This window comes from Lipotes vexillifer, unplaced genomic scaffold, assembly GCF_000442215.2.
Source record: "Lipotes vexillifer unplaced genomic scaffold, Lipotes_vexillifer_v1.1 scaffold481, whole genome shotgun sequence".
NCBI lineage: Eukaryota > Metazoa > Chordata > Mammalia > Artiodactyla > Lipotidae > Lipotes > Lipotes vexillifer.
The window spans coordinates 1,697,718-1,722,626 of NW_006789873.1; the positions used below are offsets into that span (position 1 = coordinate 1,697,718).

General features: G+C 36.9%; 1 protein-coding gene across 4 annotated transcripts in view; it reads left to right on the top strand.

Moving 5' to 3' along the window:
• The first annotated feature begins 642 nt into the window (after window positions 1-642).
• Window positions 643-24,909, top strand: part of PHF6 (PHD finger protein 6) — a 50,303-nt gene continuing 26,036 nt past the window's right edge. For 2 of the 4 annotated variants that reach the window (XM_007462880.1, XM_007462882.1), the window contains exons 1-5: window positions 643-798; window positions 4,740-4,923; window positions 5,158-5,259; window positions 18,675-18,808; window positions 19,075-19,118. In XM_007462880.1, coding sequence (XP_007462942.1) covers window positions 4,786-4,923; window positions 5,158-5,259; window positions 18,675-18,808; window positions 19,075-19,118 — 418 coding nt within the window. In that variant the 5' untranslated portion in view covers window positions 643-798; window positions 4,740-4,785. The remainder of the gene's footprint in view (window positions 799-4,739; window positions 4,924-5,157; window positions 5,260-18,674; window positions 18,809-19,074; window positions 19,119-24,909) is intronic. The other 2 variants (XM_007462879.1, XM_007462881.1) reach the window with 2 other exon arrangements.

Here is a 24,909-nt window from a genome sequence, read left to right on the forward strand (position 1 = left end):
TACGCCAGGGACGCTAATACACGGTTTACTGGCATTATCTCATTTCTTCCTCACAATAAACCCGTGAGATACTATTTTTATCCCCATTTTAAAGACACAAATTTAAGGCACGGAGATGAAAAATGATTCGCCCAAAGATTGAAATCCAGGCAGACTGACTCCACTACGAGCTTCTCAGTCTTTCCTGGCAGTAAAACCAGAGAACGGGGGACCTCAAAGGGATGCCACGAGAGTACAATGAAATAATGGATATGAAAAGGCCTCGGTGAACAAGTGCAAGGGATAAGGCCTACCCACTTGAATCACTGTTGAAAACTGGTTACCCGGGGCCCCTGGCCAACGGTTTCTAGTCCCAACCCAGCCCCTTCTCCGCCCAACCCACAGCGATATCTTTGAATCTCTTTCTCTATCTCCTCGGATCCTGCCCCCAAACACTTGGCTGAGCGGCGGACCGGAGAATAGAAGGTACGCGCGCGAGCAGGAGGCGGGGCCTGCCGCCCCGATCCGTACTGGGGGTGGCTTCTGCACATGCGTTGTGGCTCTACGGCTTCAGCGGCCTCCTCGCTGCAGCCAATCAGGGCCCGCGGCGCGCTCGAGACGTATTAACGCTATGTGAGTCGTTGCGTGCGAGGGGGGCGACGTAAGGGCGCTCCGCGAGCCCGTCTGTTCTCGAATGAAAGGAAACAACCTCCGGCGACAGAACCCCGCTTCCAGGCGCTGCCGGAGAACCAAGACCGAGTTCTTTCTCTTTCCCCTCATTGGCGCTTCTCCCCTGCCGTTCGCCTCTGGGCCCCGCCGGTGAGTCCCCACGGTACCCTGGGGCCCCCCATTCTCTGCCCGGCGGGAGAAGACAAGGAGGATGGCGGTGGCCAGGCCGCCGCCCCTGCCCGTTGTTAAGGGGGACTCTTGGTGGTCTCGCTTTATTGTCAGGGACCCCAGAAGCGCCGCTCATTGAAGGCGCTTGGCAGAGAGGCTGCTGAGAAAAGTGCTTCGGAGGAGCCAAGGGAGAGGTTAGGCTTAAGCCTAGACTTCGGGGGAGGGGGCGCAACATTTAAGGAGGACAAAATACCGGGAATTTTTAGTCTTTGCCATCGCTTAGGACATATTTGGGAAGGAGGGAGACTCCCAGTTTGGGAAGAGTGAGAGGAAGAATTGTTAGGATGGCAAGAAGGGTAACCTTACGGAATGAGGAAAAACTCCGGGGTGGGGGGAATTAGGGGTGAAACTGAGATAGGAAACGAAGACTATTAGAGGGCGAACTCCTGGCGGGAGGAGGGTTAAAGAAAGTGGTAGGGTGATATTTTCCTAGATCCAGGAGGATTGGAAAAGGACAATTAGGGGACCCTGACTTTACGACCGAAAGGAACCTGCTAAAGTGCTTTATTGGAAGATAGTTTTGCGAGTTTATCTAGCGCTTGATTAGAGGGAGATCTTGGAGTCTAGTGTGTATTGAGGAATAAATAACGGAGAGGCTCCGGTACGTTATGTGTACCATCCTTTATTATATGGACGAGCAGCACGGCATTCTTTTGAAATTTCTTCGTTTCGATATTCTGCGTGGAAGTTGAAAAATCCTTTAATTTCGAAAAACCTTTTCTTTTTATCGGCTTACTACGTAATATCAGGTCTTATTCATACAGTTCAGATTCTTTCTCTACCCTTGGGTTCGAAACAACTGGAAAATTCCTTTAGTTTCCTTTTGAATAACCGCAAAAAGCAGTGCGAAGCATGTAATAATATCGTGCAACCAAATTCAGGTGCCCTTCCGGTTCATCTCTTATTCGTTTATTTCCCTCCAGTGTAACTTTCCTGACAGAAATACTGCTTCTTAGATCATGTTTATATATTTTGATCTGTATATTTCAACTTCCTTGCGTGTGGAATTGTTTGATCTTCCGGAACTGCAGTTTTTGTTTTGTTTTGTTTTTCCGTGAAAATGGTCTTTCAGATATCAGACACTGAATGAGCTCTCGAGTTGGTTCTTGAATGCTCTCCTTGATGTTTCAGGTTATTTCCACCTTGGTGCTTTAAAGCATCTTGGAAAATCTGAAATGCACTGATTGCTTCAGCCTAACTAATCGGGTTTTTATATTTTTTCGGACATTTAAATTATGTTTCTCACGCTGTTATCTTTGCCTCTTTATTTCTGCTTTATAACATTATCCATAATGCTATGTTTCTTTTAAGGAAAAGGTTTCATTGTTGGGTGAAAGCATCAAAGTTTGATCTCCGCATGCCCTGAAAAACCTTTTAGACTAAAATTAAAATGCCATATACTGTATGGATCATTATGAACCCCTTAATATTGGTCCTTGGAATGCCCTTATTCTCCTCAAGTAGAGACCACAAATGTGTCAGCATTAGATAAAAATCTGCATTTTTATGATAAAGACATTTTTACTAGGAGTCATTGTTTCCATGATGTTCTCCACTTCATGTTTTACAAGGAGGCTGTAAAAAAAATTAGCAAGATATGCACAGATGCATTATTTGAATTTTAGTGGAAAAATCCATTTACCCATTGCACGTTGGGGAAAGTTTTTAATTGGTTTGGTGCACTTTTATGTGCGTTTCTGTTCACTTTACAAATTATATTTAAACTGATTACAGGAAAAATACACTAGAGTATTTTTGAATGCAAAATAAAGTGTACCTTTTTTTCTCTTTTAGATTTTGGGGTCTTTGATACCTAGAAAAGTAGGTTCTCAAAATTAGGATGAGAAATTTACCTGTTTATAAATGGAAAGAGGCAGGATTCAATATGGGTAGAATTTTGGGGACACCATTTTCAGAATTAATTTTAAGAAGAAAAAGTGATGTTCTAATCTAGGAATTTACTTTGTCTTAAGCTGTTTTTATAGCTTATGCTAAGGTTGTACAGAAATTGCACATTAAGACGTCTGTATAGATTGGATTCATAATGTGCCATCCTTTCAGCTGGCCAAGGATGACCAGGAGAAATGCTGAATACATTACAGTGCTTTCAGAGTGCTTACTGTTCATTGCACAGTAGTACAGAAAGCTAATTTAGAACTCAAGTAGCAAATTCTGGTGCTATTTATGAATTTGGCTGTTTTGCATATTTAATTCTAAAGATGTTGGCAGCTACATTCTTGATAAAGCAACTGAACACATATTTGCCTGAGCAAATGCAAACACACTTCCCCTTTTGTTTCTTTTGTTTCTCTGTTATGTTCTTTTTTTTTTCTTTAATCCTAAAAGTATTTGCTGCCTGTTTTCAATCAGTTTCACGGTTTATAGCCAGTGCTATGAATACAGTACTGTTGTAAAGTATCCGATGCCATTTGGAAGAGTGAAGTATTTAAAATTGTAAATAGCATTAAGAGTTTGCGAAACCCATCAATGCAGAGACTGTCATGGCCTTTGAAGTTTCATTAAAGAGAAAAACCTAGATGTAAATTGATGAGAAGACCTGTTTCTTTGTGACTTCGTGTTCAGTTTTAAGTATTTGCATTGTTACATTGTAAAGCACTGAATGGTTTGCAGCTACCACCTTGCAGGTTTCCAACTGCTCCTGTTCTTGTTGGTGAGCAAGTGCTTCTCAGAAAGAAAGTGTAGTGTTAGTGAGTCCATTTTTTCAACATATTTTGAAAATGTTCAAATGTATGGAGGAATGGAAAGAATTTAGTAAATGTTAACACAAAAATTTGAGATTTTATTGACTGTATTGTGTGTTGTGGTAACCTGGGTCCTGAACTGCTTAGTTAGGTTGATTTGGGAAACCTACACAATTCAAATAACTGATTTTACATTTGTTTATAGTCTTCTGAAGAATCCATGTTGAGATTGATGATCTAAATCTGAAACCTTCCACGTTAGAGCTTTTCCTCCCTTTTTTTGTTTGACTATACTACCTATAGTTATAATTTGACAAAATTTAAGGCTCATTCAGAAAAATTTCCCTTTCTTTATACAGTATTACTAATTAAAGTATGAAAGTTACTACATTTAGAACACGACTGTCAGTTTGTAACTTTAATAAGCAGATTTTTGGAGTAAATCTCAGAGTCAGATAATACAGTTGTTTTTATAAATGATTGGTTCCTAAAGTCTGAGTTTTTGAATAGACTGGTGTAAAGCTGAATGTTTTCCTTAACGTGCAAAAGGAATACAATAGCAAAAACTAATAAAGATGTATACGTGATTTTTTTTAAACTTGAAAATAATTCAACTTTTAAAAATAAGTGTTCCAAAGTCATGGTTATGTAAATTCATTTCTCATTTGTTGGATTATCAATATGTGAGCTTTAAGGAGTTGTGCAGTTATAGAATTCTGTTCACCCTGGATATTGTGTAGTTCTCTTATTAGTTTTTGCTCTGCTCTTAGATGTATAATTCTTTGTCTCCTTGAAGGGGCACCTAGCTAGCTATACATGAAAAATATTTTTCATTAATTATGTCAGCAGATGACTATTTTAATATCATGCACTGTTCATGTTTTATTTATCCATGCAGAAATAGTTCTAATTATTTTACATGTCCCTTAATTTGAGAGCAGTTTGATTTTTCTCAGTACTTCATTAACTTATCTTTATGCATATGCTGTACATTTTTTAAAATTACAGAGGTTTGAATATTAATTTGTCTATACTAAATAGCTATTTTTATGCATATGCATATATTAAGACCTAGGTCAAATATTAAGCAATTTATATTACTGTGTAAACTGATTTTTAAAACAAAATTAACCATTTTGTTGCCCTTCTTATTCTCTGTAGCATTTCTTGAGACATAAAGTGGCATTCTAAAGGCAATTTAAAAATCATGTCAAGCTCAGTTGAACAGAAAAAAGGGCCTACAAGACAGCGCAAATGTGGCTTTTGTAAGTCAAATAGAGACAAGGAATGTGGACAGTTACTAATATCTGAAAACCAGAAGGTGGCAGCACACCATAAGTGCATGGTAAGTATGCCCACAGCAACCAAGAGACCTGAAACCATAAGAATCTTAATAATGAATATTCCTGATTACTAAACAAAACAAAACAACAAAACCAGTTAAACTTCTAAGAAATGGTTTCTCCCTAATGCTATGCCATTTTTACTTGAATATTTCCTTTTAAATTTAACATCTTATTCACTGTTTCACTGTAATTTCTTTATATGAACCTTAATTTTTTTTAAATGTAATTTATAGCTCTTTTCATCTGCTTTGGTATCATCACACTCTGATAACGAAAGTCTTGGTGGATTTTCTATTGAAGATGTCCAAAAGGAAATTAAAAGAGGCACGAAGCTGGTAAGTTGGTATTTCTGCCTCTTGAGAATAAAACTTACTTTAAGCTCATTAAGGAGGAAATTGCTTATTTTAGAGTGTATCATGTTATTAACTGAGTGTAATTTTTTTAAATTGCAGTCTTACTTTTTTTCCCCAAATCAGCAAATTGCAAGGCTAGGTTTAACTTATTTGTCAATCAATGAAAAAGGAGTGAATCAATATGTATATTATCCACTTTTTTTTCTTTTCGAAAAGAATTAAAATCTTCTTGGAGGCCATGTTTACTTACAAAACAAGCAGTTTGCTTAATTTGAATATTTCATGTGTTAAAGTCTTCATTCACGTATATTTTGATAATTAAAATTCTGAAATGTTTTCATTTTCCATTAATAAAGTAATTGTGATCATTACAAATGAAGATGACAGAACCCTTTCAACAGGAAAATGTTAGTAGTTGCTGCACAACGTATTTTACCATGGTTCAGCTATACAACACAGCATTTCTGACTTTGGATAACTTTTGGTGAATCTTACAGTTTTTCTGAAGCTGTGCTAAGTGTAATGTTCCTACAGTTGTCTTCACTACCAAGTAACCAGTTTGGCAAGATACTGTATTGCTCTGTTGGAGAGGTAGTGTCGTCTCTGTTGCTATTTAATACATTATGGTTTACATTGAGACAGTGCTCATTTGGTTATTTTTTCTCCTCTGAGCTCTTTATTGAAATTACATCTGTAAATGTACCTTCAGTAGCTCCACTATCAAGTGTTTCATTATTTTAAAGATGGGTTTGGCAGAACATATATCTATGTTCTTAGGCACTAAGTAATCTCATATTTTGTAAAGAATCTAATGGGAAAGGGGGGGCTATCATTTTGATGTCAGGAATAATCTATTTTGAAAAGTAGTCAGTTTTCTAGTATTAGTTTTAAAAAAAAAGAAAAGCAATATGAAGAAGTTCAAAGATAACATTTGAGATTTGTTTGAAGGATAAATAGTCTCAAACCCTAGAATCAGTATTGGCACAAATGGGAATTCAGAGGTCAGACAGTTTTTGTTGTAGTGAGACCTTAACTGTGAAAATGTTTATATTCCCCACCCTCAAAACTGTCGATAGCAATAGAATGCTGCATTTTTTAAAAAATGCGTTTTTTTTAAATTTGGTGGTTTTAGATTTCTTCATGTTACTGTGGCTTGCTGAGTTTTGAGAACCAGAGCAGTTACGTTTTTATTTCCTAGTCCTTAAAAACAACTTTGGGTACAAAGAAAGAATACTATTTACTTGAAGCTAGTTGTACTGTATCCCTTATCACCCCATTATTTATTCCTTGGCATTATGAATATTCCTGGAAAATGCATCTACATCCTGACTTGTTAGCATTTTTGTTACTTGACATGGCTGCTCTAGTCAGAACAGGAGCAGTTTTGGTCCCTGGTGTTACTGTGTTATTAACAAATGCAGTGCCTAGTTTTATATGAAGCAGCAGCATACATCTGGCAGTATTGCTAAATTCATTGGAGATTTAATTTATTTGTACCTGTTTGTGCAGAAAGCATCAGAACTTTGTACAGATTTCACTATTATAAATGGTTTTGATTAATTTTTAATAGTATGGTGTAGGGAGTTAATTTTTTTGCCCAAGTGTAGTGAGTTATAAATAACTAAGCTTGTTCCTTGATCTAGGGAGTAGAACAGTATTGGAGGTTAAGACCACAAGCTTTAGTAACTAACTAGCTGGGTGACCCCGGGCAAGTTGATTTACTTCTCTACACCATGTTTTCTTCGCCTGCCAAAAGGAGATAATGGTAGTACTTGCCTTCCAGGGATATTGTGAGAATCAGAAAAGAGACTATACAGGATTTAGCCTGGCACCTGGTACATGGTTAAGACTTGATAAATGGTAGCCCCTGTTGTAGTTATTGTTCGTAAGTAATAATAAGATCCTGCTAATATTGTTGTAGGCTAATGAAAAGGATGCTGGGCTGGGAATTCATGAGGCCTGTTTTTTTAATAACTGCCACTGACACATTATATAACTTAGGACAAGTCACCAACAGTAAACGGATAATGCTATATCACTGCTTACTAAACAGTGATGTTGCATAACTAAAGAGTGCTATAAGAGATATAAAGACTTACCTTAGGAAAGGTGTGGGTTTTTTCTTTTTTCTTTTCTTTTTTGGCTGTGCCGCATGACTTGTGGGATCTTAGTTCCCCGACCAGGGATTGAACCTGCGCCCTTGGCAGTGAAAGCATGGCGTTTTAGCCAGCGGACTGCCAGGGAATTCCCTTAGGAAAGGTGTTTTGTAGCCATTTTGAGGCTGTGGACATCCAGCATTGAGGAATAGTGGCAGAAGGAGAGAACATTTGAGCCAGGTATATAATTTTGCTCCCTTTCCTTCTCTTAAAATGTCAGAATTTAAATAATTTAAATAGGGGCTAGGACTGGAGTAGCATTTGTATGTTTAATTTTGAAATAATTTTTAAGTTGCCTTTTAACCTTTAGTTTTGTCCCTTCCATTACATCATTTTTACGTGAAGTACTATCAAGTAACCAAAATTCCAGATTTTGGTTTTTCTTATTTACTTTTCCCTTTGTAGATTTGTCTAAGCAATAAAAGGGCCATAAATCAAATAGAAAGGGAGAAAAAAAGTGAATAGTTTCATGTAAGTAGGTAAGCTACGTGTAAACTAGATAATCAGTTTCCATAATTGACTTTTTAAGGCATTTTATCCTGTGAGTCTGCCCTGGCTCCCGTTCATCTAGATTTTAGGTGAAAAGTGGGTCATGAATTCTCATTGAAAATAATGAAAAACAGGAGTGCTGGTCCATGGGTGCTTTTAAGACAGGTTCCAGTCCGTATCTCGTGCTGGCTGCAGAGGTTCTCACTTGCCCCAAAGAAAAGTATAAAGAGAAGAGTCTGGGGTTTGAGGTGAAAGTATATAGGTGGCCAGATGGGTCAGAGCCTTGAGAGGATGGGAATTCACAGTAGAGCAGGAGGTATGGGTGGCAAGTGTGTTCTTGCTGCCATAGGCCATTTTCCAAGATTTTCATGTCAGCCACAAGAATCAGGGAGGAAAGCCTTTCCGCACGAACATATTCATCTCTTTTACATCACCTTTAAGCACCAAGATGGACCAGGAAACATTTGCCAGCCTACTAAGGTTTTTATAATTTGAGACTCTGTTTTTGCAATTAAGACAGATTTTTTTTTCCAGAATGGTTTCTAGTTCCTCTTGAATTCATATGTGGAGACACCACATCTGTACCATCTACGCTTATTCTCCAGCCATCTAGCCAAGAAATGCAAATTTCCAAGTAAGATTATGAGTTATCGTTGCTGTTTTCATTTTATTTAAGGAGACACTTGAGTATATTTGAAGAACATACTCTTGCTGGATGAAACTAGGTGGTGAGATCATTAAGAGTATCTACATCGGGGGAATTCCCTGGCAGTCCAGTGGTTAGGACTCAGCACTTTCACTGCTGGGGCCGGGGTTCAATCCCTGGTCAGGGAACTAAGATCCCACCAAAAAAAAAAAAAAAAAAAGGAAAAGAAAAGAAAAAGAGTATCCACATCAGATAGTTACTGTTAAAATTGGTACCTATGTCACATATATCACAGACTCTAGGAACAGAAGGAGTTGAGAGGCCATTTAGTTCACTTTCCTTCCCCTTAGGCAAGATTACCTAAAAGCCACGTAACATAGATTTTTTTTTTGTCTATCTTATTTTAAATATATCAAGAAATTGTGATTCTACCCAAGCAACCTGAAACAGGACCAGTATTATATAACACTCTTCACAGTTACGAAATTCATCTTCCTGTATAACTCAAGTATCTCACTTAAGTTAGAGTCATTTATTCTAGGTCTGCCTCTTTCCATTAAAGGAAATATTTGTTTTTTTCTATATTAAAAATGAAAAGTCCTTCATAAACTTGATGACTATCCTCAGGTCATTCCTAAACTTTCCCTTTTTCAAACTAAATTTTACTCACATGTCTTAAGAAATCCTTTGAACATTTTTCCTGCTTTTTTCAGTAGCAGAAATAGCCAACATTTATTGAACACTTAATATGTGCTAGGAACTGGGCTAAGTACTTTAAATACATGAACCTTTTTAATCCTTACAGTCATATTGTGAGATAGGAAGGTATTCATTCTCACTTTACAGATTAGGAAACTGAGGCTCAGAGAAGTAACCTGACTATGGTCATATAGCTAGTAAGTGGCAGAGCTGGAATTTGAATCCAGGGCCAGTTAACTCCAAAGCAAGAACTCTTAATCTCCAAAGCCAGAACTCTTAATCTCCAAAGCCAGAACTCTTAATCTCTAGGTTATACTAGACTGCCTTTTAAGCTTCCTAACCAAAAATCACATTTTAAAAAATGTAATGATTAGAGCTTAGAAGTTTTCTAATAAAGATGGAAATAGTACTGAATTTAGGGCATAATCAGACTCCTATTAATATATTCTGTTAATAGCATTGTTTTGGGGACAAAAGTCCTACATACATACTATGTAAGAATATACCAAGTCTCTATTGCCCTCAAGATACTTTTTGTAGCCTCTGAAAATAAAAAGACAAATTTTACATAGTGTTTAGTTTATTTACTCAGTACCAGTAGAGTGCTTGGCACCCCAGAGAAACAGGGTGTCTCATTTTGAGAGTTCATGATCTAGATATTGGGCATGCCATGAATCTGCATACATGACAATTTATAGATACACCTTTTTATTCTGTGCGGGAGGGGTCTTGCCAATTTAGGTTGTTAAGACTATACTTCCTAGAGATGGTAAGTTTAAAAAAAAAAAAAAAAAGGATGAGTCCATGAAATAGGTTAACTATAACAGAATGGGTCATTGAGACTGGCAGTAATGGATTAGAATTGAGAAAGGTGGGATGATTACAGGGTCGTCAAACATTAGACAGGAATTTCGACTTAGATAGGAGGGGCGAAGCATGATTTTTCAGGAGACAGGTGATACACAGTAGTCGTTGTGGAGAATGAAGTATAATAATGGCAGCATATTTGTCTGCTGTACATAGATGTCCTGCAGGCATCTTAAACTCAACCAGTATTTATCATCTCCCTACCCTGAAACCAGATTCTCTTTCTGAATCATTTACCTTCAGTTCTTCCTTCTTCCACATCAGTCACATTGATTCTACTTCTGGGATGTCTCAGCCCTCTTGTCTTTCTTACTGTGACCCTGTATCCAGTCTTCCTCTTCCCATCCTTCCAACATACTGCTGGTATTTACTTGATCTCTACTTTTATAACCTAGTATCACTCACTTCCTGACTCCAAACCTTTACTGATTCCTTACTGCCTACAAAATAATATCTGCCCTTCAGAAGTCATACCTTAACCCACGTTTTCCATTCCTAATGTCATCCCTTCTCCTCTCGGTTTCCCAAGTATCCTCTGCTTGTCCCCACATCTGTGCATGTACAGATGTTACTCATCTCCTAGCTGCCTCTCAGAACTTGTCTGTTTTTGAGTCCAGCTCAACCTTCACGTCTGTCATAGAGTTTAACACTATGCATTGTACTTGTTACACGTGCGCAAGCCATTCTTCTCCACTGTGTTGTGAACTCTGGGAGAGCAGAGACTGTATTTTCTTTGCCCAGCGTAGGATTAAGTGGGGGAAATGCATGGAAAACACTTAGCATGATGCTTGACGTATCATTTGTGCTCAGTTATACTCTAGTAAGTGGGCACTCATTAACTGTTGGCTGAATTTGAAGGAGGGAAGGGCTTCAATTGGATGATAGTGTGAAGCTTAAATAATGGGCTAGGTGTAAATTAACTACGGAAGTAATAGTATAAGCATAAAACTCCTGTGTTTTGGTTAATCAGTGTTTTAGTGTTGTTTGCAGCTCTAGCAGTTTGAAGAGGAAGGAGAGAAATCTAGAGGGAAAAATCAGGTTGGTTATTTGTTCAGGATGGTGGAGAGCTGTGTATGCCTCAAACAAGGGTGTTTTCATGTTTCTTCAACCTTCACTCTACCAGTAGGGTGTTAACTTTTTGTTGTTTTCCTCAGGCATTGTATTCGTCAAGGCCTCCATCTAGAGTCTAGAGATCATCTGTCTGTCCATTTATCAGACACTAAATTGGGTGCCTACTTTGTACCAAGCACAATGCTAGACACTTTGTATGCAATCATGAATAAATGTACTTTAGCCTTAGAAGTATGTAAAGAATGCCACAGGGGAGCTGGGAGAGAGGACCATAATTAATTTTACCTGAGAAGTCAAAAGACTTCATACAAAGTGACATTTGAAGTGTGTTCCACTGGGAAAATGATGCTGTAGAACTCAAAGGGGGAAGAGTTTCAAGGAGGAGGAAGTACTTTTGACAAGTATTAAATGAATATTAAATGCCAGTGCTATTTAAAGTAGAGTGTGTGTGGCTTATTTGGTATTCAGTAAGGGTAGAATGGAGCACCCAAAGTGTATAGAACGCAACCACTGCTTACTACATACAAAGAAGCAGAAGATGCCAGGTAATTAATGGTGCTACCAAATCCTTAGAGCACTGGTACTTAACCAACTATTAAATCAGAAAGGGGTGTGGGTGGGTTGCAGATAGGTATTTTCTGAAAAAGATTCCCAAGTGATTTTTGATGAACACTCTCCATTACGGACCATTGCCTTAGGACAGGGGTCGGGACACTTTGTGTAAAGGATCAGATAATAAATATTTAAGGCTTTGCTAGCCATATTGTTTCAGTTGCGGTCACAGACAATACACAAAGAAGTGAACATGTCTGTGTGCCAGTAAAACTTTATTTATGAAAACAGGTGATGGGCGGAATTGGGCTTGCAGGATCCTTGCCTTACAGTATTTTGGGGGAAAAACAGGTAAATTTTTTCCTGAAGATTTGTTCACTGGCCTCATTGTCATCTGTGTAACTAAGTGTACATGCATCATGAATGTATTCGTATAAATGTGAATTTTTTTGAAAGCTCATTATGGCATGCAGATTAATTTAAATGTGCACAGGTATTTTACCTGTCATTTATATAAAATGAACTTTGTTTTACTTTGGAGGTGATTAAGGAGAATGAATGTGAGGCCAAAGAGAAACTTCAGATCTAATGATGGAGAAAATCAGGTCTTTGACTATTACTGAATAAATTAATTTTTAAAAAATTCACAATTTTTTTTCCTTTGCCTTCATTGAATATTGATACTTCTTTGTAATTGAGAATACTGTAAATTTATGTCATTTATAATCACTTCTCACTTATTTGTGCTAATGGAAGAGAACCCAAACCAGTAGTATAAAATAATCTATGTCTGGTTTGGGGGGGATGTCTTGGTACTTATTTGAGCATGGATTGTAGTTGGTGTTCTTCACAGATTAAGTATAGTAAGCAGCGTGGCACTTTAGAGTACCCTCAGCCTGAAAGACCTACATCTTAGAAGAGCTTAAACAAAAAGATCTGAGCTCAGAAAAACTCTGAATCTTTCAGATGAATAAAACAAACTTCAAAAGCTCCGATAAGATGATTTTATATTCCTCATAATGATGATTCATAAAGTTGGATGGAGTTGGAGTATGTGATATTGAGAGCTAGGTCAGGAGACTAGGTTAAGTAAGAGCTTGATAGGCTTACTTGCCCTCTGATTTCCAAAAGACTTCTGAAATTATTTATTCAGTAACTGCTTAGAATTATCTATTACTTTAGTAAAAAACAAGTGCTTTTCAGTAGCCCTGTTTTTTAGAAGCACTTGGAATTTAAGGTCCTAATCTATCAAGTCACTTTTCAGTGACTTGGACAGCTTTCAGATTTCATTTTTGCTTTCTAGCTTTCTACTTAGACCTGATTATTTTATTATATAACCCTTATTAAGAATATTTTATTAAGTTTGTATTTTTTGAGACCTTCTTCAAAATGTAGGATAGACCAGGAACAGTTATGAGTTCATGTTCCACCTTTCCGGGCAGTGGTAATTTTTTTTAGGGGTTTTTAACAAATCAAGTGGACAGCATCCGCTAACCAGATAATTCAGAGGTTACTCTGTTTTCTGACTGTGTTGGATATGTGAGGTATTACTCTATATAAAGTAATGAACCTGGAGTTAGGAGCATTTTGTAGGCAGCTCTGAAAACTTGCTCCAACCGCACTGTCCTCCATTCTGGTTTTAACTGGAGGTAGTGTTTTCTGTTATTAAAAATAACACAGAATAACAAACAGCAGTGTAAGGTGAACTACTCTCACTTTATTTTTGTCTGGTTTCTCCTGTGAAAATATCCTAGGTACCCTATTCACAACTCCCAAGTGCTTTTTTTAAAAAGATTTTTTGACCTGGACCATTTTTAAAGTCTTTATTGAATTTGCTACAATATTGCCTCTGTTTTATGTTTTTGGCCCCGAGGCATGTGGGATCTTAGCTCCCCAACAGGGAGCAGGGGGGGGCGGGGTGGAATCCGCACCCCCTGCATTGGAAGGCGAAGTCTTAACCACTGGACCACCAGGGAAGTCCCTCTGATTTTTCTTTGTTTTGCTTTTGTTTTCTTTTCCTACAGACTTTTTTTTTTTTTGAAACCTCTTTCATTCTCTGTACATTTGTAGCAGTTTTCTTGCAGCAGGTATCTTGAGAGTAGTAAGTACTTGGCTGTGAGAATTTATATTTATACACTGGTGGTCAGTTACTGACATGCATAGTAGATATACAGCAGTTAAGCTGAGCAAGCTAAGACTTAGAGCTTTTCCCCAAGAGCCTTCTCTTTCTGCCTGTCCTAGAAGTTGGCAATCTCATTTGTTTTGCCTTGTCTCTGTCTGTGGTCTTAGTTGAGTTTTCCCTGAGCTTCCCCCATAGCAACTAAGAAAGCAGTATTTTTCCTTTTATTACTTAAGACTTCTTCCTTTTGCAAAGTGAATTTCAGTCCTGGCCTATTTCAGTTGACTGAGGAGCAGGTATGTCCCAGCCTCTGTCTTCTGCAGGACTTTAGCTAAGTCATAGTCCTTTCAGTTCCGTTTGTCTCCTCTCATGCGTGACTTAGTTCCTCTTTCGTCTGTGGATCAGCTCCTTGAGACTCTGCTTGTGTGGCACAACTTAATCTTAACATAGTAAAGCTTCACAGACAGTAGAACCCTGGTTACCAGGGGCGGGATGGGTGGGGGAAATGGGAGATGTTTGTCAAAAGGTACAAAGTTGCAGTTATGTAGGATAAATAAGTCTAGAGATCTCCTGTACAGCATGATGACCGTAGTTAATAATACCCTATGGTATCCTGGAAATTTGTTGAGAGTGGATTTCTGGTGCTTGTACCACATGCACTAAAAAAATGGCAATTATATGAAGAGATGGATATGTTAATTAGCTCAACTCTAGTAATCATTTCACTGTGTATATGTATATTAAAACATGGTGTACATCCTAAATATATATAATTTTTATTAACATTTTTTTAAAAGATAGTATATGAAAACATCTATAAAAGAGTCTCTTTTTCTGATCTCCCCATTTTGGAAGAAGTAACTGATAATTGAAATTTATTAGGTCTACTAGGTAGCAAACTGAATAGAGGAATAAAAGTAAAAGAAAAATCATTAACAACAAAGAAATTTTCACCTCTATTTAAAGAACTTGAAATCAGGGTATAGGCAGGATAAGCTGAGAATTGACATTTATACCTATATTGAAGACAGGAAGTTGGCCTTCAACAGAATATTTGATATGTGGGACGGACCTTTTTTCAGGGAGGAGGAAGTCCACCATTGTCCTTGAGAAATGTGTTCCTGTCAGATTAACTTTGATTTGCCCACATGGAGAGCAACCTGGCTACAGTGCAAGCATGACACTCGTTCTGCTGAGGGCCCAGTAGGGCCTGTGACAGATTGGAGGGCAAATAAATGTTTTGTGTCGAGGAATACAGGATAACATCACTCAGGTCCAACCAACTGGTGCCTTGCTGTGTCGGGGGGGGGGCCCGTTTTCCTATTATTCTACTTTTTTTTTCGATAGAAGTCCTCTTTGTTTTATTTTCCATAATACTTTTTTTTAAAGAAAAGTATACTAGCCACCTATCTATTTTCTCAACTTCTTTAATTTTCTTTTTATCTCTTCTTGATTCTCTCTGCTCATTCTGTGTCCCTTCAGTTGGATCGTTCGCAATTTCACCTTTCCAAATCAGACTTTTAAAATATTTTTAGATGTATTTTAAGATAATTATGTCAAGTCTGCAGGTATTAGGAACGTGAATGAGAAAAAAATATGCCATATGATATTAAAATCTTCAATAACAGAGTAACCTGAGTTTCTGTAGTTAACTGGTTATACTTTGGGCAGATTTGAATTTATAACCAGCCAAAACACGTTTTGATATATTTTGGGCATTTGGTTTCCTTCTCATTCTCGATAATTGAGTACTACATGGTAAGTCACAGTGTTTGTCTTCCAAAAAACTCGTTCTAGAAGCACTTGATGGATAAAGTCTATACATTTATAAAGATAAATTAGTCATACAAGGAAGTAAAATGGTAAGAGCTAAAATGAATACTCTATCTTAAGTCCCATAGGCGTCCAAGTAAAAAGAATTATTTCGGGTGTTGCAATATAGTAGTGATGTCTTGAACATAGTAGTGTTCCCATTCTGTATTCATAGGTACACAAGCAGATATACATTTTATATTTAGTTTTATTATGGACACTTTTTTGGTGTTTTCTTAGTACTTTGCCAGAATTTCATATACAAGCAGAAATACCTGCTTGTGTATGAATGCTGCATAAAATAGATCCTGTGAATTCTAATTAAGAAAAATTCCTACTCCTAGCCTTGAGAAGATTCTTCCACTCTCTGAAAACATTTTTATTGGGATATCTTCCTCTTTCTTTTCTTCCTGGATAGGGAGGGTGGGAGGGAGGGAGACGCAAGAGGGAAGAGATATGGGAACATATGTATATGTATAACTGATTCACTTTGTTATAAAGCAGAAACTAACACACCATTGTAAAGCAATTATACCCCAATAAAGATGTTTTAAAAAAAAAAGTGAGAATAAGCTTTTTCTCACTTAAAAAATTTTTATTTGTTCTGAGTTGCTGTAGTTAGCTGGTTATACTTTGGGCAGATTTGAATTTATAACCAGCCAAAACATATTTTGATATATTTTGGGCATTTGGTTTCCTTCTTATTCTCAGTAAACTGAGAGATGGGTATTGAAATCATTTGCTAGAGTATTTCCAATGGTTTTTAAATAATTTTTTGTAATTTCCCCTTTGTAGAAAAATCAGAAAATATATGAAATGATGAAGAAGAAAACCAATCACACACAGATAGTCACTCAGCATTTTGCTATGTTTACTTCCACCTATTTTCAAAGAGTATATGTTGTAAACACAATTAGCATACCTAACTCTGTATCCTGCTTTATTTTTTCACTTAATGTTATACATAAAGCTTTTCCCATGCCATTAAAATGTTTTTGAAAAGAGTAAGGAACATTCCTACATATGGTTGTACTGTAATTTATTTAAACATTTTTCAGTGGTTGTTTTCCGCAGGTGGTTTTACATTTTGGGCTATTCCAACTCTGCAGTGAACATGATTGCATATAAATCGTTTAAGTATGATTTATTTTGTAGACTAGATTAATTCAAGGAAAATTACTGGATCAGAGAGTATAAACTTTTAATAAGTTCTAAGATAAATAAGGCAAGCTGCTGTCCAGAGAGTATACCAATTTCCAGCAGTATCTGAGAGCGCCCATCTCACTGTGTTTGCCAGTGCCGAGCCTCTACAGGATTTTGAACAGTACCTCTCCTTTTAGTTTTGCTTGCTCATTGAACTCAATAATTTTTTTCAGAACGTCCCCATGCAAACACATTTTCGATGTAATTTCAAAATGAGCTACTTGCAATACAGTTCTTAATGAAGTAGTGGTAATGTTAAATTTATTAAGTTAAAAAGCAAGTGACAGTATGTACAAAATTACATAGAAAAATACTTTCACGTAAGCATAGCAACACTGTAATGGTGTCTACACTTGGTGAGTATGAGTGATCTTTTAATTTTCGTTGTGCTCTTTCATGTTTTCCACAATTTCTATAAGTCTATGATTTTTTTGATTAGAAGTATAATTTACTAAAATAATAGAACCTCATAAATAAGTTGTAGTACAAATGCTCCACCTCCTCAAGAATTTATAAGCCACCCAAAAGTATTTAACAACTTTCCCTGCTTGATAATTTGGCACAGTGTTTCTTTTTACAGTATTGCTTTGAAGTTTCTGTATTTATTTAAGGAAGTGGCGTATTTCTTTCGCATTAATAATGGGCACTGGCCATCATGTTTTCTGGGAAGTACCTGTATAGAGAATGTTTGTTTCTGACTTACATAGGAGTCTTTTTTAAATGATAGCTTGAGTGAGAGGTTGAGTGTTTGACTTGCTTAGAGAAATGTAAGGCAATTTATTAGAATTTACGTTAGCCTCTTGGTACACTAAAATTGCTTAGGAGCCAAGTAATGCAAAAATTAGGATGTTCTTTATGTTAAAATTAATCAAGAGGAATGAGAACAGTTCCAAATGAGGCATCTAACAACAAAGAAACAAATGAACAGATTTTAAGATTTACCTTACTGTGAATTTATTTTTGCATGGCATTTATAGCTTAGGATACAGCCTGATTAAAAGTCCACTCAGTACAGTATACTATGATATGTTAATCAGAACCACTAACAGTCATTGTTATGTACTTTTCTTAAAGAATTTGTTTCTAAATTTAGACATGAGCTAGTTAAACAGTGTGAATTATCCAATAAAGTCAGAAGGTAAGATAATATTAAAATATCTTGAAAGAATCTGTTTTATCTACTTCCTTGAATTCATAATGTGAGAGGTAAGTAACAGATTAAATTAAAATAGATGAGCATGTTTTCACAATCAATTTGACATCACAAAATATTTTTAGGGCTCGAGGTATTTGAAAATCTACCTAATTCTTTTATCTTCTCTCCTTCCTGCACTTGAAATTGATTTTACCAGGTTCCCAAATAGTATGTGAGTTTTTTCCTAAAAATTCTCATTGATAAGTGGAAATGTGAAAGAAAATTTTGTCTGGAATGAGCCATTTTCTCCAGTTACTCATTTCCAGGAAGATCTGGATTGTGAAAAGGTCTACGGCTTACATTCCTAATTTGCAACATTTCAGATTTTCTCTGAACCACAATGAACCAATAGATATTAATAATATTCCATTAATTTTGTCATAGTTTAACATGGGAAAAAATACTCCCAGTAGAATTTGATTTGAATTATTTCTAGGTGAGAAAACAAGAAAAGTAGCATTATTAGTTAGCAGAACTTTTCAATAAACAATTTGTTTTCCTTGACAGAGATTTGATATGCCTCTAACCTGATTTCATAGCCATAGAAAAATCACACACTAATAATATTATTTTATTGTTTTCCTGTAGATGTGTTCTTTGTGCCATTGTCCTGGAGCTACAATTGGTTGTGATGTGAAAACATGTCACAGGACATACCACTACCACTGTGCATTGCATGATAAAGCTCAGATACGAGAGAAACCTTCACAAGGAATTTACATGTAATTATTTAACTTCTCTTTTAGTTTTTTTAAAACAGTCATACTTTCTTTAGGCCCTTGTAAACATTTTTTCCCATTTCAAAGCATTTCATCATCATCGTAAAGGGTGTTTTTGGTAGGGAATTTAATGCTTAGAGAAATGGCATAGAAAGTTTAATGATAAGGTTTTTGGAATCCAGCTTGTGAATGGGGTGAAGTGTACTGCTCATTCTTAATTTGAAAAATGAATTTGGTTTGTTTACTTTTAATTTCTTCATTTTTTGTAGGGTTTATTGCCGAAAACACAAGAAAACTGCACATAACTCTGAAGGTATGTTATTCAGCCACTTTTCAATTTCAAGAGGAAATTTGAGTAAAATATGAGCGAACTATACTATATTGACTTTTACCACAAGACATATCTCAATATTGAATACATTTTGAAGAATTAAAAGCATTCGGGTGCTTTCTTCAGTAGCACATATACTAATATTGGAACGATACAGAGAAGATTAGCATGGCCCCTGTGCAAGGATGACACGCAAATTCGTGAAGCGTTCCATATTTTTCACAACATTGTAAACCATCTATACTTCAATTAAAAAAAATAGAATGCTTAACCCAGTTCCTACAGAGATTCAAAGCCTTTTGAGAGCAGTTTTATTATATCTGTAAATTAATTCCCTTTTTATTCCTATTATTAAGATTTATAACTAAGATACTTAAGTATAGAGAACACGTTCTGTTCGCTTTTAAGTTTAAGCACTATAAAAATTATTCAACCATTATGAGGGGGAAAAAAAGAGAGAGAAGCATTCAGATAAACTGATGTACCTAGTGAAAAAGATCTGGATTTTTAAGAAAACTTTTACCCCAAAATTCTTATGAAGAGTATGTTGAGAATGTATTTATCTTTAGGGGGAAATGATGCTAGTGGTTACGGATTTCTGTGTTCAGGTAAGTATGTTAGTAGATTGTAAAGGTAATAATTAGAAACCTTGCTACTGTCAGATAAAGAAAACGTGAACTGGGGATACTAGTGCATTTTGTGATAAACAGGCTTTCTGTTAAATTTTTATTCACATTGTAGTACTTCTTTTTCTTAATACAGACATGTTCATAAGAGGTAATCAATTTTAAAATACAAAGTTTTAAAATTGTTTTATAGTTTATTTCCACTTAAATTTATACAAAACCAGGATAGTCGTGTTCATGTATAGTTAGCCAAGCTGTAGTTGGTCTTTAAAAGGTATGGGAAAGTTCTCAAATTGAATTCTGACTTGTTTCAAAGCTTTTCAAACAGATGGTTTTGATGCTTTTACTAGCAGTATAAAAAGGCTTAGATTTAATCTGAGATTGTTCTATCCTTCCATTTAGATTAGAGATCTTTAAAGTTTTTGTTAGCTTCTGAGAACGTGTTGCTTACAATTAAGAATGGTTTGAGCCTGTTGTTTTAGGAAGTTGTTGCTTTTATAAAGACTTACCTAGTTATCAGTGTTAGCATATTAAAATTTGTGGCCCTTTTTGATCTCTTAGATCTTGGTTTTATAATACAAAATAGTATTGTTTCCCCTTCAGGACCAGATTAGTCTAAATACTTTAGAAGTGCTGGTTAAAAATTCAGTGTTTAGCAAAAACTTGTCATTAAGGTAAACATATTGGACAAATAATAATAACAGAATGTTTTTGAGGTGATAAAGTACAACTGATAAACTTTATAGTGTTTTCCTTCAGTTTTTTCCTCACTTAATTCTGTAATTGAATTGAAAAACCTTTCGTGAAAGGTTAAGAGTAAGCTTTCCCACCTCTCATTGCTTCAGGTTTTAACAGCGAATTTATTTGAGTCTCTTCACAATTGTAGTGAGCATATGTGATAAGGCAAGGATTGAGACTTAATAATCTGACGAATACAAGTGTGTCAGCATACTGGGGCAGGATATTTGAGGGTGGCAACAATGTAATATAGTCATCTCCCCTTTTATTCCCTCAGTTTCTGAAGCTGATAGTACCATCTAGTGGTAGAGATAAGTCAGTGCAGACTACATAAAAATAATTTTGACCACCTTTTTGCTTTGAGAAACGTTTTAATGAGGAAGATCTAAATTCATACTTTTCAGGAGGGCTTTCCGTTTTTTTTAAGATTTTTTTCATGTGGACCATTTTTAAAGTCTTTATTGAATTTTTTACAATATTGCTTCTGTTTTCTGTTTTGGTTTTTTGGCCCTGAGGAATGTGGGATCTTAGCTCCCCGACCAGGGATCAAACCCACATCCCCTGCATTGGAAGGTGAAATCTTAACCACTGGCCTGCCAGGGAAGTCCTAAGAGGACTTTTCTTTCAATATATCTGGCAGGAATACTACAATTCAAATTTGTGATACGATTGATTTGAATTTTGGGTTCAGTGTATAGTTTGGTAGCACATTTGGGTTCCCTGTATTATTGACACATGTAGTATGTTTATACTCATCTTGTAGAACTTGAAAGCATAATATTACAGTTTAAAAGTATGACAGAGTTTCTGTTTATTGAATTTTGACTTTTATCACATTCATCTAGCTTGAATTTATTAGATATTGAGTGCTTTGTCAGAAACAGAACTTCCAATTATTTCATTATTCTAATGGGAAACATATTCTACTTTATGATTGTAATTTATGTTGGGGGTTTATAGGATTGTATTTCAGGGACTGTCTTTGAGAATTGTATGGCACTAATCTATACAGCAAAGAGGAATTGATACCTTTGGCGATTTCTTGATCATTTTTGCCACTTGTGGCTCAGTACCTACTTTGCTAATACTTAAAGCGATAAATACTATGTAATTCAGTCTGTCATGTTAGCTTGATATAACATGAACTGTGCTTTGAAATATTAAATTTGAGAATCTCTTTACCATCTCCATACTTTTACCTTTTCCAGAATGTCATATAGTTGGAATCATACAGTATGTAGCCTTTTCAGATTGGTTTCTTTCACTTCGTTGGCCTTTTTTTTGGTGGGGGGGGATTAGTTGTTAATGCTTACAAGAAAGGATCCAATGAACGAGAAGAGATTGAAGGTACAAGAAGGAGGATTCAGTGCACAAGTGGAACAATTGCCCTGTGATAAGGAGGTCCTTTCCACTGTAATAGGAGAGAAGGAAGAGGATAAGTGGTTCCCATCAGGTCTGTTTTCTCTGTGAGGGAGAATGTAGGGGGAGGGGTGGGGGTTGGAAGTTGAAGGAGAGAGAAGTTGTTTTGAAAGAATAGTTGTGAAGACCAGGGGAGGAAGTTTGCCTAGAGAAATGTAAAGTTTCCGGACTGAATTGGACCAGTTGAGGTTGGTAACCATGAATTTATAAAGTGATGCCATCAGTCAGGTTGTGTGACATTTCCTGCAGCAGTACAGGATCCTGGGTGTAGAATAGGTACTTTCGTATCTAGTTGGTTCATTCAGAATCGGAATTTTTCCAAGTGGGTTCAACAAAGGAGTAAAGGGATAAGGGAGTTTAGAATATTTGCGAGAGTAAAGAAACTGAAAGGAATTAATAGACTGGAGGTCCTGGTAAGATTGAAGAACAATGAGAATGAAAGTACTTGGGAAAGCAATCATCTGTGGTCCCAAAGTATGATATAGTGATTTCAGAGGTAGAATCCTTTTAGGTGATTATGAGGTATCTGGGTATGATTGTAGGGATTAGGTGGTTGATGGAGGACATCAGTGAAGACTAAGGAACTGAATGGCTGGGTGTTGCTTGGATTGTCCATGTGGATAGTGAAATCACCCAGCATGATGGGCAGGGGTCAGGATGGAGAAGAGGGCTGTGAGCTGTGTGCTAAAGAAAGTGATGTGTGAGTGGAATGATTGGGAATTGGCAATTATTAGCAAGAAGGAGAGGAAGAAGGTAGCATAGTCTGTGGACCAGCAGAATGGACGTCATCTGGGAGTTGTTAGAAATGCCTGATCTGAAGCCCCACCCCTGACCTACTTAATAGGAATTTAAACAAGATCCCAGGTGGTTTGTATGCATATTAATTTGGGGAGCAGTGGTTTAGTTGAATGACATGGACCTCAAAGGTGCAGGGCTTTTTACAAGGGAATGGAGAATTAATGGCTCAACAATGCTGTTTAGCAGAACTTTCTGTGACGATGGAAATGTTCTATATTTGCACTGTCCAATATGGTAGCCACTAGCCACATGTGGTGATTGAGTGCTTAAAATGGTGTAGTGCCCTCCTATATGTTAGAAATGGACAGGAATAGCCAGAATTAAATCCTACATCTTATGTTTCGCCCCCCCCCCATTGGCCTGTGTTTAGATAATAGGTATATCCTTTACCTTTCTTTTTTAATAACTTAATTTATTTTATTTATTTATTTTTGGCTGCGTTGGGTCTTCGTTGCTGTGCGCGGGCTTTCTCTAGTTGAGGTGAGCGGGGGCTACTCTTCATTGTGGTGGGCCGGCTTCTCACGGCTGTGGCTTCTCTTGTTGCAGAGCACGGGCTCTAGGCGCACGGGCTTCAGTAGTTGTGACTCACAGGCTCTAGAGCGCAGGCTCAGTAGTTGTGGCTCATGGGCTTAGTTGCTCTGCAGCATGTGGGATCTTCCTGGACCAGGGCTCGAACCCGTGTCCCCTGCATTGGCAGGTGGATTCTTAACCACTGCGCCACCAGGGAAGCCCTTTTACCTTTTTTTAAAGCAATATTTCAAAAATGTCAAATGTTGGCAATAGCAAATAGCTTTAGCTTGTAGCAGATGCCAGTCTGTATTTTGTAGAAGTACTTTAATATGATAATTTGTCATCACTAAACATATGACTACTTATAAGGAACTGTGATTACAAATGAATGGTGGTTCTTTTTTTTTTTTTTTTTTTTTGTGGTACGTGGGCCTCTCACTGTTGTGGCCTCTCCCTTTGCGGAGCACAGGCTCCGGACGCGCAGGCTCAGCGGCCATGGCTCACGGGCCCAGCCGCTCCGCGGCATGTGGGATCTTCCCGGACCGGGGCACGAACCCGTGTCCCCTGCATCGGCAGGTGGACTCTCACCCACTGCGCCACCAGGGAAGCCCCAGTATATAGGAATTTGTTTTATAGATTTTTATAAGTCTGAAATTAGTGATAAGTGCCACAATTACAGTGACCATAAAATCCCAGGTGTTCTGAGACAGTGTAAACAAATCAGGGACTTGGTGGAACCCCTAATGGACAATTTGGGAGCTTTATTAGAGGTGTTTGTCAAATCATATAACTCAGTATATGTTTCAGGAAATAGTTATATTGGAAGTATGTTGAAAGTGTGTTGTCATTTATGTAGATTCAAGCCCTTGCCTGGTTTAATAGTCCCTTAATATTTTCTTTCCCTTGTTCTTTTTCTCTAGATTATGCTGCAGTTTCCAATCTTCATTACTTTTATTAAGTGGAAGTTTAGGGAGATTTTAATATGGTATCAAAGTGTTTAAAAACCTTTTTAATTTAGGTGCATTGAATAGATTTATTAGGTACTGGAAAGGCAGTTTTGTACACTGGTTGAATATGGGCTTTGAATTCAGATGTATATTTAAATCTTAGCTCTGCCACTTACTAGTCATGTGATCTTGGGCAAGTTATTTAGTATCTCTTAGAACCTTAATACTGCATCTGTAAAATGGGGATTAAAAAAAACCCACCTTGTAGGATTATTGTAAGAATTAAATGAAATGATGCATGTGAAGCTCTTAGCAATGTGCCTGGCACATAGTAAGTTGCTCAGTAAATACTACATTCTGTATCATTATGGTTGTAACCATTATTCCTTGAAAACTCTACCTACCTCTCTTACCACTCATCTTTTCATGTGCTCTTCCTTGGAAGATAATAGAATTTAAACTGTGTGATTTAACTTGGAAAATTTTAGTAGTGTATTCATACTGTGCTCTTTGCTAGAATTGACTCCATATTCTTTCTTTGATTCACCAGATTTGTTGACTACCCATGTGCAAAGTGCTGTGCTAGGCATTATTTACACTCATCTTTGTTTTAGCGCACTTTATAAACTTTCATTATAGGAAGTTTGAAACATAACCAAAAGTATGTTTGAAAAAAACCCCCAATTCACAGAAAGATAGACAAGATGAAAAGTCAGAGGGCTATGTACCAGATGA